This window comes from Rhagoletis zephyria, unplaced genomic scaffold (assembly GCF_001687245.7).
Source record: "Rhagoletis zephyria isolate East Lansing unplaced genomic scaffold, Rhagoletis_zephyria_1.1 Rzeph_scaffold_01323, whole genome shotgun sequence".
In the NCBI taxonomy this organism is placed as follows: domain Eukaryota; kingdom Metazoa; phylum Arthropoda; class Insecta; order Diptera; family Tephritidae; genus Rhagoletis; species Rhagoletis zephyria.
In genome coordinates this window covers 2,500-14,639 of record NW_016158407.1, presented here as the reverse complement: position 1 = coordinate 14,639, position 12,140 = coordinate 2,500, and the positions used below count along the sequence as shown (strand labels likewise).

The following is a 12,140-nucleotide window of genomic DNA, read 5'->3' as shown; positions in this document are numbered from 1 at the left end:
GATGCGGATTGTGGCTAGACGTTCGTCCACCGGGGTGAACGCCAGTACTCGGCGACGGAGTCTCTCTCCTACCACGAATCCAACACCGAATTTGCGCTCCTTTACGTGGCAACTGTAGTAGACGTCGCAAGGCTTCACGCTTACTTTACCTTGCCCCGTCCATCGCATTTCTTGGATGGCGGTGATGTCAGCCTTTGTCTTCCCGAGGACATCAACCAGCCGGGCAGAAGCACCTTCCCCATTAAGGGTCCGGATATTCCAGGTGCATACCCTCAAATCATAGTCTTTTATAGGTTTGCCGTGGTCGTCGACAAAAAAAGGGGTCCCATCCGAGGCTTGTTGGAATTTTTCATTGGGCGGGGTTTTAGCGTGGCGGGACCCGAACCCAGGGCACGCGAAATAAAAACTTTTGATTGAGTACACTTTAATATATTACAAATTTTATTAACCGCCGTAGATTTTCCAATAAATAGTGCTACATAAATACTCCAAACTTTCGAACATCAATTTAAATGAATTTTTCATTAAATGTTAGTAAAAGTAAAATGTTTCAGGTAAAAAAAATAAAATTTTTTTTAATTATATTGAATATGCAAAAGAAAACATTTTAGTTAAAAATAAAATGAATACTTTAGTTCGTTTTTGAGTGAACTAAAATAAAAATAAAATTAAATTCATTAACTTTGGTCATTTCAGTATTTTATTTTTAAAAATTTATAAAATTAATAACCAATGTTTAAAATTTGAGATTTAGATAAGAATAAAGTAAAGAAATAATTGAAGCAGTTACTAAATATTCTTAATTTTTGTGTATAGTTTGGCTTGTTGTTGATAATAGAAATTGATCAAATAATTATATTTGTAGTAATTTGATCATTAAACGGTTATCAAAAAACATGCTTTAGTTAATAACCATTATGAATATTAATCATTATTTAACAGGTCCTGTATAATTGAGTATCGAGTACGTAATGATTTACAATGTACCCAAATAAAAGTTATAATAATTTGTGTACTTTATTGTATAAAACTGTCGACTTCAAATAAAACAGTGCACGAATAAATCGTTCTGTACTTAGAACAAGTCTGATCATTTTCGAACTAGTTCGGTTTCTGTCAGGAAATTCTACTTGTAAACTAGTATTTTTCCTGACTAGTTTGGGATTTCACTGCAGGGACACACAAATTGTGGTTTCCAAGACATGTACGAAGTAATTAGCACAACTGCATCCTTCAGCTTGTCAACTCGCGGGAAATTCCCCGATTTGCAGGGAATTTCGTTTTAAGTGGTAATCGGAGAATGGGAATTTTTTTCGGGGAACTGGGTACGTTATTTTTATATCTTAAAGTAACCAAATTAGACGAGTATGTTAATTTTTAACCATTTGACCCTTTTTGGAGCGACCTTTCTTCAATTTGAATCGTGATATCTCCACAACAAACATTTTCCCAGATATAAGCTATATACCAGATAAAAGCTAGGGTTTCGGGCTAGATTTTTGGGAACTACGAATAAAATCGACTGACCAGTTTTTGAGAAAATTCTCGAAATCTTTGTTTTCAGCAGCCCGATTTTTAGTTTTCAGGCGATAACGTTATGACATATTTATATTTCATAAACACAAAAGATAGCGTTAGATAGCTTGTTTGAAGACCCTTCTACTGATATCCACATCAATGACATGGACTGAGTAGTGCGGCCTCAGTGGTAGTTTAAAATATAGTTTTTTCTCGAAATTCAGGGAGCAGCCACGCCCACAAAGGCGTACGAATTAAAGCATCCTGGAACAAAACCTTCTTAGTTTTTTTTTGTACTTTCATTCCTGAAAGTTTGAAAAAAATTAAATGATGGTACGTACAAACGCCACATACATACCAAAGCATCTCGTAGTGGAGACACGAACCAAAACACATTTACCTCTATATCTTTCCAACTAGTGGCCGGAACTTAATATGTAAGGTATCGATTGAAAGGTATTGGCCTATAGAATAACACTAAATATGTTGGGTGTGCCCACATGCCCCCTTTAACCGGCAAAAGCAAAAAACCTTTTTTTTCGCAACACTTTAGCCTAATTTTTAAGAATCCGGTTAATCGCTTATGAAGCTTGAATACATTTTCTGGACACACTCTCCAGGACCTTTCAACGATATCTGAAACATGTCGATTGGACGTCTGGATGAAAACTTCCAAATCTCGTGTATATATAAACCAAATCTCGTGTATATATAATCAAATAAAACACCTCTTTTAGGTAAAATTTTCGAGTGACGAAAGCGNGAAATTCTACTTGTAAACTAGTATTTTTCCTGACTAGTTTGGGATTTCACTGCAGGGACACACAAATTGTGGTTTCCAAGACATGTACGAAGTAATTAGCACAACTGCATCCTTCAGCTTGTCAACTCGCGGGAAATTCCCCGATTTGCAGGGAATTTCGTTTTAAGTGGTAATCGGAGAATGGGAATTTTTTTCGGGGAACTGGGTACGTTATTTTTATATCTTAAAGTAACCAAATTAGACGAGTATGTTAATTTTTAACCATTTGACCCTTTTTGGAGCGACCTTTCTTCAATTTGAATCGTGATATCTCCACAACAAACATTTTCCCAGATATAAGCTATATACCAGATAAAAGCTAGGGTTTCGGGCTAGATTTTTGGGAACTACGAATAAAATCGACTGACCAGTTTTTGAGAAAATTCTCGAAATCTTTGTTTTCAGCAGCCCGATTTTTAGTTTTCAGGCGATAACGTTATGACATATTTATATTTCATAAACACAAAAGATAGCGTTAGATAGCTTGTTTGAAGACCCTTCTACTGATATCCACATCAATGACATGGACTGAGTAGTGCGGCCTCAGTGGTAGTTTAAAATATAGTTTTTTCTCGAAATTCAGGGAGCAGCCACGCCCACAAAGGCGTACGAATTAAAGCATCCTGGAACAAAACCTTCTTAGTTTTTTTTTGTACTTTCATTCCTGAAAGTTTGAAAAAAATTAAATGATGGTACGTACAAACGCCACATACATACCAAAGCATCTCGTAGTGGAGACACGAACCAAAACACATTTACCTCTATATCTTTCCAACTAGTGGCCGGAACTTAATATGTAAGGTATCGATTGAAAGGTATTGGCCTATAGAATAACACTAAATATGTTGGGTGTGCCCACATGCCCCCTTTAACCGGCAAAAGCAAAAAACCTTTTTTTTCGCAACACTTTAGCCTAATTTTTAAGAATCCGGTTAATCGCTTATGAAGCTTGAATACATTTTCTGGACACACTCTCCAGGACCTTTCAACGATATCTGAAACATGTCGATTGGACGTCTGGATGAAAACTTCCAAATCTCGTGTATATATAAACCAAATCTCGTGTATATATAATCAAATAAAACACCTCTTTTAGGTAAAATTTTCGAGTGACGAAAGCGGAACGAGAAACACAAAATTTATGATATCAATTTCGTGACGAAAATTATACGCATTTTTTAACTGCCTTTGAAACGTTCGTTGCAAAAGTTCTGTTTTTTATTTTGTGTTTCTAGCAGTAGACGGAATTTCGCAACGTTCCGAATAAATAAAAAAAAGATTTTCCGTACGTTTCAAAGGCAGTTAAAAAACGCGTATAATTTTCGTCACGAAATTGATATCATAAATTTTGTGTTTCTAGTTCAGCTTTCGTCACTCGAAAACTCTACCTCAAAGAGGTGTTTTATTTGATATCAATTATTTTGGGGTAGCATATTTAAAATGGATGAAAATACAAACAATAATCTAAATGTTTTATTTATGCTAAATTGCTAAAAATATTATCTAAATCTAAATTATGTATTCAAATCGATTTGTCCATTGAAACATATAATTTTTCGAATACGGGATAAAGCGAAAAATTATGATCTTATCCTTTGTTTGCGAAAAAATTAAAAATTAAAAGCCAATTATGAGAAATGATAAAAACTTATCAACTTGGTACCAACTTTGGATACATACATACCAAAGCATCTCGTAGTGGAGACACGAACCAAAACATATTTACCTCTATATCTTTCCAACTAGTGGCCGGAACTTAATATATATCGTTTTAAAGGTATTGGCCTATAGAATAACACTAAATATGTTGGGTGTGCCCACATGCCCCCTTAAACCGGCAAAAGCAAAAAAACATTTTTTGTTTCGCAACACTTTAGCCGAATTTTTAAGAATCCGGTTAATCGTTTATGAAGCTTGAATACATTTTCTGGACACGCTCTACAATCTTTCCAACGATATCTGAAACATGTCGATTGGATGTCGGGATAAAACCTTCCAAATCTCGTGTATATATAAGCGAGTCATTTCAGCATGCTACTGTGGCTGCTTTCGTCACTCGCGCTGTGATAAGTTAAAATAGTTAATGCTTATGTAGCTTAAATTAAAAATATCTATAAAAATATTAAGTCCAGGAGCTAATGACGTCCACCAATCTGTTAAACGCCTCAACCATCAATTTGTTGGTTTCTGTATTGGCGGCACTACATTCAGCTAGCAGCTAAAAAAACAAAAATGCAAAAGTCAATAATGAAAGAATTTATTTAATCGACATTTAGTCAATAATATTTTTTAATTTATTTGTATTCGTAAAGAACGACTAGTAAAGTCTGGAGGTTAAGTTTACTATGATATAATGCACTCGACTTTTATGCACATATATTATTGGTCACTGAGCGTGAAAGAGGTAATATTGATTCTATAAATGCTCTCACAATATTCAGATTAACAGCCGTATTCTAACAAAGTCACAAACTTTAGCTCATCACTGCTGTGATTTCTACCGCGCCTCAAAGCTTGCCGCTCAAAAAATATGCCGCTTCAATTCAATTTTTTAAATTTTTGTGTATTTTTCTAGCACTCAAAATCTAATTTTTTGTGACACATTTCTCGGCACACTTGAAATCACAACAGTGATGAGCTAAGTTTTGTGTCTCTGTTAGAATAGAGGGGTAAGTCTGATAAAAAATATTTCTTAGTTTTAATACAAACGTGAATCCTACATTATACCTAGTACTGGACGCACAGACATTAATCGTTTTAATGAGAATTTACCTTTCAAGCATCTGCTTGCTTGCTGGACACTTCCAGGAACTTGGCCTGCATCTCCTTCTCCTCATCTTCTCGCTTCCTTTTTAGACTCCTACGCGGAGTCCTTTTAGCAGGAATACGGGGTGTCGCACACATCACCTCGCCATCGTCAGCTGCTGTGGTAGTCGGTAGTACGGAGGTAACACTATCGTCTCCATCCTCCAAATGCAATTGCAAATTCGATTGAGGAATATAAAAAGCTTTAGAAATGAGGAATCAAAATATCACCTGACTCCATATTACCTCTTCCACAGGCACATTTTCGACAACTCTTCCATTGCCCTCAATGTACTCGCTGCCGATGAGCGCCATAACTCGCCTCTCAACCTCTGTTATGGGCTCTTGATTAACCGGCCGGTTGCCGGTTAACGCTTGCTGCCTCTTCCTGTCCCGTACCCTGACACTTGTACGGCTTTTCAGATCGCGCCACACCTGTTTAAAAATTTGATATAAAATTCGTGACTAGCATGCCTAAAAACCTAATAAGTGGTATTTTCAAAAATATTTTCTTAGTCTTAGAGAAATTAGCAGTTTATTTGACGGCTGTCAACTGTCAAACCAAAAATTTATGGCATATTCAGATTTAGCATAACAAAAGTACTACGATGATGCATTTTTATTATAATCGTAACAGCCTTCTAGTTTTTCGCGTAAAACATAGCTTCTCCGACCACTGTGCGACGTTAAGATGAAGTCTCTACGATGAGCAGAACCCGAGATATAACGATTTGAAGAAGTATATGATTAGTCATAATCACGAAAAGATTCAAACTTTGAGATTTTTTTATTTTTAGAGAAATTAGCAGTTAATTTGACAGCTGTCAACTGTCAAACCAAAAATTGTATGTCATATTCAGATTAAGCATAACAAAAATACTACGATGATGTATTTTTAATATAATCGTAACAGCCCTTCTAATTTTTCGCGTAAAACATAGCTTCTCCGACCACTGTGCGACGTTAAGATGAAGTCTCTACGATGAGCAGAACCCGAGATATAACGATTTGAAGAAGTATATGATTAGTCATAATCACGAAAAGATTCAAACTTTGAGATTTTTTTATTTTTAGAGAAATTAGCAGTTAATTTGACAGCTGTCAACTGTCAAACCAAAAATTGTATGTCATATTCAGATTAAGCATAACAAAAATACTACGATGATGTATTTTTAATATAATCGTAACAGCCCTTCTAATTTTTCGCGTAAAACATAGCTTCTCCGACCACTGTGCGACGTTAAGATGAAGTCTCTACGATAAGCAGAACCCGAGATATAACGATTTGAAGAAGTATATGATTAGTCATAATCACGAAAAAATTCAAACTTTGACAGATCACATCTCCGAAGAAAAGAAAAAAAATCTCCTCGAACACGTGTTAGCTTATTTCATGCATAGAACCCACAAAAAAAATTTTATTTATGCTAAATTGCTAAAAATATTATCTAAATCTAAATTATGTATTCAAATCGATTTGTCCATTGAAACATATAATTTTTCGAATACGGGATAAAGCGAAAAATAATGATCTTATCCTTTGTTTTCAAAATAATTAAAAATTAAAAGCCAATTATGAGAAATGATAAAAACTTATCAACTTGGTACCAACTTTGGATACAATTAACAACTGTATTCGTCTGATAGTCTCGTAGTTAATTTTTGTTAAGATTTCTACCGGGTGTGGGGCGCACACATGTGCTTTTTTTAAGGAGTTTTACTTCTATCTCTTGTACGGTGTTGCACTCGTGGCAATTTATACATATATGTTTATATGTACGTAGTAGTAGCGGCATATTGGGTGAACTAAATGCATTCATACCTATGTACATATTTACAACTGTAGGTAATGTAGTACGCGTCTTCCCAGGTAGATTAAGTGCGGGTGATAAACCCATGTAGCATAGTTAAATACTGTGTACATACCTGCAATTAAAATGGCGAAAAATGTTACAATTTCGGCATGTGACTGAAAAAAACTCTAAAATACACATATATTGTGGCTTCCAAGACATGTATGAAGTGATTAGCACAGCTACATCCTTCAACTTGTCACCTCGCGGGAAATCCCCCCGATTTGCAGGGAATTTCGGTTTAAGTGGCAATCGGGGAATAGGCAATTTTTTCGGGGAACTGGGTATGTTATATTTATATCTTAAAGTAACCAAATTAGACGCATATGTTAATTTTAAACCATTGGTCGCTATTTGGGGCGACTTTTTTCAATTTGAATCGCCATATCTCCACAACAGGAGTTTTTCCAGATATAAGCTATATACCAAATAAAAGCTTAAGTTTTGGGCTAGACTTGAGGAAACAGAGAATAAAATCGACTGACCACTTTTTGAGAAAATGCCCGAAATCTATATTTTCAGCAGCCCGCTTTTAATTTTTCAGGCGATAACGTTATGACATATTTATATTTTATAAACACAAAAGATAGCGTTAGATAGCTTGTTTGAAGACCCTTCTACTGATGTCCACATCAATGACATGGATTGAGTAGTCCGGCCCCAGTGGTAGTTTATAAAATTGCCTTTTTTCGAATTTCAGGCAGCAGCCACGCCCACAAAGGCATACGAATCAAAACATCCTGGAACAAAACCTTCCTAGTTTTTTTTGTACTTTAATTCCTGAAAGTTTAAAAAAAATTAAATGAAGGTACGTACAGACGCCACATACATACCAAAGCATCTCGTAGTGGAGACACGAACCAAAACATATTTACCTCTATATCTTTCCAACTAGTGGCCGGAACTTAATATATATCGTTTTAAAGGTATTGGCCTATAGAATAACACTAAATATGTTGGGAGTGCCCACATGCCCCCTTAAACCGGCAAAAGCAAAAAAACATTTTTTGTTTCGCAACACTTTAGCCGAATTTTTAAGAATCCGGTTAATCGTTTATGAAGCTTGAATACATTTTCTGGACACGCTCTACAATCTTTCCAACGATATCTGAAACATGTCGATTGGATGTCGGGATAAAACCTTCCAAATCTCGTGTATATATAAGCGAGTCATTTCAGCATGCTACTGTGGCTGCTTTCGTCACTCGCGCTGTGATAAGTTAAAATAGTTAATGCTTATGTAGCTTAAATTAAAAATATCTATAAAAATATTAAGTCCAGGAGCTAATGACGTCCACCAATCTGTTAAACGCCTCAACCATCAATTTGTTGGTTTCTGTATTGGCGGCACTACATTCAGCTAGCAGCTAAAAAAACAAAAATGCAAAAGTCAATAATGAAAGAATTTACTTAATCGACCTTTAGTCAATCATATTTTTTAATTTATTTGTATTCGTAAAGAACGACTAGTAAAGTCTGGANTATAAAAATATTAAGTCCAGGAGCTAATGACGTCCACCAATCTGTTAAACGCCTCAACCATCAATTTGTTGGTTTCTGTATTGGCGGCACTACATTCAGCTAGCAGCTAAAAAAACAAAAATGCAAAAGTCAATAATGAAAGAATTTATTTAATCGACATTTAGTCAATAATATTTTTTAATTTATTTGTATTCGTAAAGAACGACTAGTAAAGTCTGGAGGTTAAGTTTACTATGATATAATGCACTCGACTTTTATGCACATATATTATTGGTCACTGAGTGTGAAAGAGGTAATATTGATTCTATAAACNGATATAATGCACTCGACTTTTATGCACATATATTATTGGTCACTGAGCGTGAAAGAGGTAATATTGATTCTATAAATGCTCTCACAATATTCAGATTAACAGCCGTATTCTAACAAAGTCACAAACTTTAGCTCATCACTGCTGTGATTTCTACCGCGCCTCAAAGCTTGCCGCTCAAAAAATATGCCGCTTCAATTCAATTTTTTAAATTTTTGTGTATTTTTCTAGCACTCAAAATCTAATTTTTTGTGACACATTTCTCGGCACACTTGAAATCACAACAGTGATGAGCTAAGTTTTGTGTCTCTGTTAGAATAGAGGGGTAAGTCTGATAAAAAATATTTCTTAGTTTTAATACAAACGTGAATCCTACATTATACCTAGTACTGGACGCCCAGACATTAATCGTTTTAATGAGAATTTACCTTTCAAGCATCTGCTTGCTTGCTGGACACTTCCAGGAACTTGGCCTGCATCTCCTTCTCCTCATCTTCTCGCTTCCTTTTTAGACTCCTACGCGGAGTCCTTTTAGCAGGAATACGGGGTGTCGCACACATCACCTCGCCATCGTCAGCTGCTGTGGTAGTCGGTAGTACGGAGGTAACACTATCGTCTCCATCCTCCAAATGCAATTGCAAATTCGATTGAGGAATATAAAAAGCTTTAGAAATGAGGAATCAAAATATCACCTGACTCCATATTACCTCTTCCACAGGCACATTTTTGACAACTCTTCCATTGCCCTCAATGTACTCGCTGCCGATGAGCGCCATAACTCGCCTCTCAACCTCTGTTATGGGCTGCTGATTAACCGGCCGGTTGCCGGTTAACGCTTGCTGCCTCTTCATGTCCCGTACCCTGACACTTGTACGGCTTTTCAGACCGCGCCACACCTGTTTAAAAAAAAATTTTGTAGCGCAGATTCTGGAAAATGTTTAGTTATTTGCGAACTGTTTTTAGAATAAAGTGTATACCCTTCAGTATAAGCGTGTGTAACAATTGTTTGGGTCGGGTCACCTGTTCAGGCACCCAAGCCCGAAATCATTGGGCAAATTACTAAACAGTTCCACAGCTCCTCGTCAAATAATTCCAAAACATATACTTACTGTTTGCCATTGTTCGACAGTCTTCACAGCTCCGCCGATGGTATTTAGACTTGCCTCCAGCTCACTCCACTTCCTGTCGCTCTCAGACTTACCGTGCATCTTTTGGAATTTGCCTGCTGCTAGTCCCGGGCACTCCGACAAGTAGTCCAGCAGCCTTTCAATTTGCTCGCCTGAAGCGCGGCTCCTCTTTGCTGCACATTGGCTTGTTGAACTCATTCTAAATCGATAGTAATAGTTTATGCATAAATCATAGTTTAAAATGTGTATATTCTCTTTTATAATACTTACATCTTTCAAAAACCTTAAATTTTGTCGGACAGACAATTTAAATTGGCGGGCGGCGAAGTCAAATGTAATTGTTTTTTTCGTATTCCTCTTTGTGCTCGTCGTATAATTTGATATTTCATTTCACAGAGGTGCCACGTACTATCAATTTAATTAAAAAGTGAAANGTGCCACGTACTATCAATTTAGTTAAAAAGTGAAAGTCAGCTGTTTAGTGTCATTAAGGATAAGTTAGGGAATCGCAAAATCGTTACTGCAAACATCAAAAATCGTAAAGTAATAATCCGACAATCGCATCGCTTAAAGATAGTGAATCGCACTACTGATCCTGTTATATCCAGTATGAGACGACCCACATTCCATTTTCGAAGAAGTTATCAGTCTTTCGCGTGAACCAAGTCAAAACGCATCAGTTTTTGTTGAAAGTGGCAGAGATGAGCGAAAAAATATTTCGTCATTTAAATTTTAATTTGTTGTCTGTAATATTAGTTAATACAGGGTGTTTGGTAGACGTTTGTAAATACGTGAACTGGTAATAGTTGGGGCCATCTGCTATGTGTTCCGCCTAGAAATTTCAACTAGGCCCCCAAGGTTTTATATATATTTTTTTTAATTTCTCATTTACAAAAATTCAAACCTGATTAACTTTATTTAAAAATGAGAAAACCTTAGTTTTAGAAATCACCAATTTGGTATAAAAAAAAAATCTTTAAAAATTGTTTGGGCTGAACATATAACAGGCGGCCCAATTATTCCCCATTTACAAATATAATTATTTTTATTAATTCATAGTTTGATCATAAATTCATTTTAAATATGTACGATCAAATACAATAAATCAGTAATTTTGCTTAACAAATATATTGTGTTACTCAACTAAAAATTACAGTTGATTTGACAGAATTCAACTGAAAAATTTTAATGTAATATAGATCTCGAGATCAGTGAGCCTTAAAACCTAGTACGTTTACTTCTTGGGAAACTCTCCTTATTTTTAGAGAAATTGACAGCCCATTCGACAGCTATTAACTCTTAAAGCTTTAATTTGACGTAAAATTCGTGATCAGCATGTTTAAAAACCGTATCAGTAACGTTTTTAAAAAGAGTCTCTAGATTCTCTGATTTTAATAAAAATCGGCAGTCCGTTTGACAGCTGTCGACTCTCAAACTTTTAATTTGATATAAAATTCGTGACTAGCATGCCTAAAAACCTCATAAGTGGTATTTTCAAAAATATTTTCTTAGTTTTAGAGAAATTAGCAGTTTATTTGACGGCTGTCAACTGTCAAACCAAAAATTGTATGGCATATTCAGATTTAGCATAACAAAAATACTACGATGATGTATTTTTAGTTATAATCGTAACAGCCTTCTAATTTTTCGCGTAAAACATAGCTTCTCCGACCACTGCTGCGACGTTCAGATGAAGTCTCTTCGATAAGCAGAACCCGAGATATAAGGATTTGAAGAAGTATATGATTAGTCATAATCACGAAAAAATTTAAACTTTGACAGATCACATCTCCGAAGAAAAGAAAAAAAATCTCCTCGAACACGTGTTAGCTTATTTCATGTATAGAACCCACAAAAAAAAATTTTAGCGAATCGAAGACATGACAATTGTTTTTTACGAAATCCGCCCGACTTAAAATATAATGGCTCACATATGTTAGTGTTGGGTTGAACCGGGCTTGAACCCAGATCCTGGTAGCGTGCACTGCCAACCACTACACCACAGCGGCCGCACGTTAGAGATTGGCGTGGTCAAAAAATGTCTTTTTGGCTTTATGCAATGTTAGCATAAAATAATTTTTAAAAAGGTGGCAACCCTACAAAAAAAAAAAGTTGTTGTACATACGAAAGCCATGCCCTTTCATATTTTTTCCTCGTCCTTCCATTGATATTTTGGGTTTACTTTTTCTGTCTTTTGCATTTGCGTTTTGCTTCTATCTTCAGTTTAGCGCGAGATTTCATTG

At 35.7% G+C, this 12,140-nt stretch overlaps 1 protein-coding gene across 4 annotated transcripts; it reads right to left on the bottom strand.

Annotated features, from left to right (window-relative positions):
* Nucleotides 1-4,320: 4,320 nt before the first annotated feature.
* LOC108363640 (uncharacterized) lies at nucleotides 4,321-10,295 on the bottom strand. Of its 4 annotated transcripts, XR_001847639.1 has the most exons (6): nucleotides 10,168-10,295; nucleotides 9,880-10,096; nucleotides 9,478-9,666; nucleotides 9,199-9,393; nucleotides 5,093-5,560; nucleotides 4,321-4,538 (listed from the first exon to the last, which is right to left on the bottom strand). XR_001847639.1 is itself a non-coding variant. In XM_017617064.1 (5 exons), the coding sequence occupies exons 2-4, from the start codon at nucleotides 10,093-10,095 to the stop codon at nucleotides 9,202-9,204; spliced, it is 597 nt and encodes a 198-aa protein (XP_017472553.1). In that variant the 5' UTR covers nucleotide 10,096; nucleotides 10,168-10,295; the 3' UTR covers nucleotides 4,974-5,560; nucleotides 9,199-9,201. The 4 variants fall into 4 exon arrangements, 2 of the variants coding, with proteins under 2 accessions (XP_017472553.1, XP_017472554.1); XM_017617064.1 differs by lacking the exon at nucleotides 4,321-4,538 and having other exon boundaries at nucleotides 4,974-5,560; XM_017617065.1 differs by lacking the exons at nucleotides 4,321-4,538; nucleotides 5,093-5,560 and adding an exon at nucleotides 8,481-8,566.
* Nucleotides 10,296-12,140: the final 1,845 nt, after the last annotated feature.

Excerpts from the sequence above, each read along its gene's own strand:
- LOC108363640 (XM_017617064.1), bottom strand. The coding sequence starts at position 10,095 with ATGAGTTCAACAAGCCAATGTGCAGCAAAGAGGAGCCGCGCTTCAGGC. Across the intron at positions 9,667-9,879 it reads CTGTCGAACAATGGCAAACA|GTGTGGCGCGGTCTGAAAAG; the intron begins GTAAGTATATGT and ends TTTTTTAAACAG. Across the intron at positions 9,394-9,477 it reads AAAATGTGCCTGTGGAAGAG|GATGGAGACGATAGTGTTAC; the intron begins GTAATATGGAGT and ends TTGCATTTGGAG.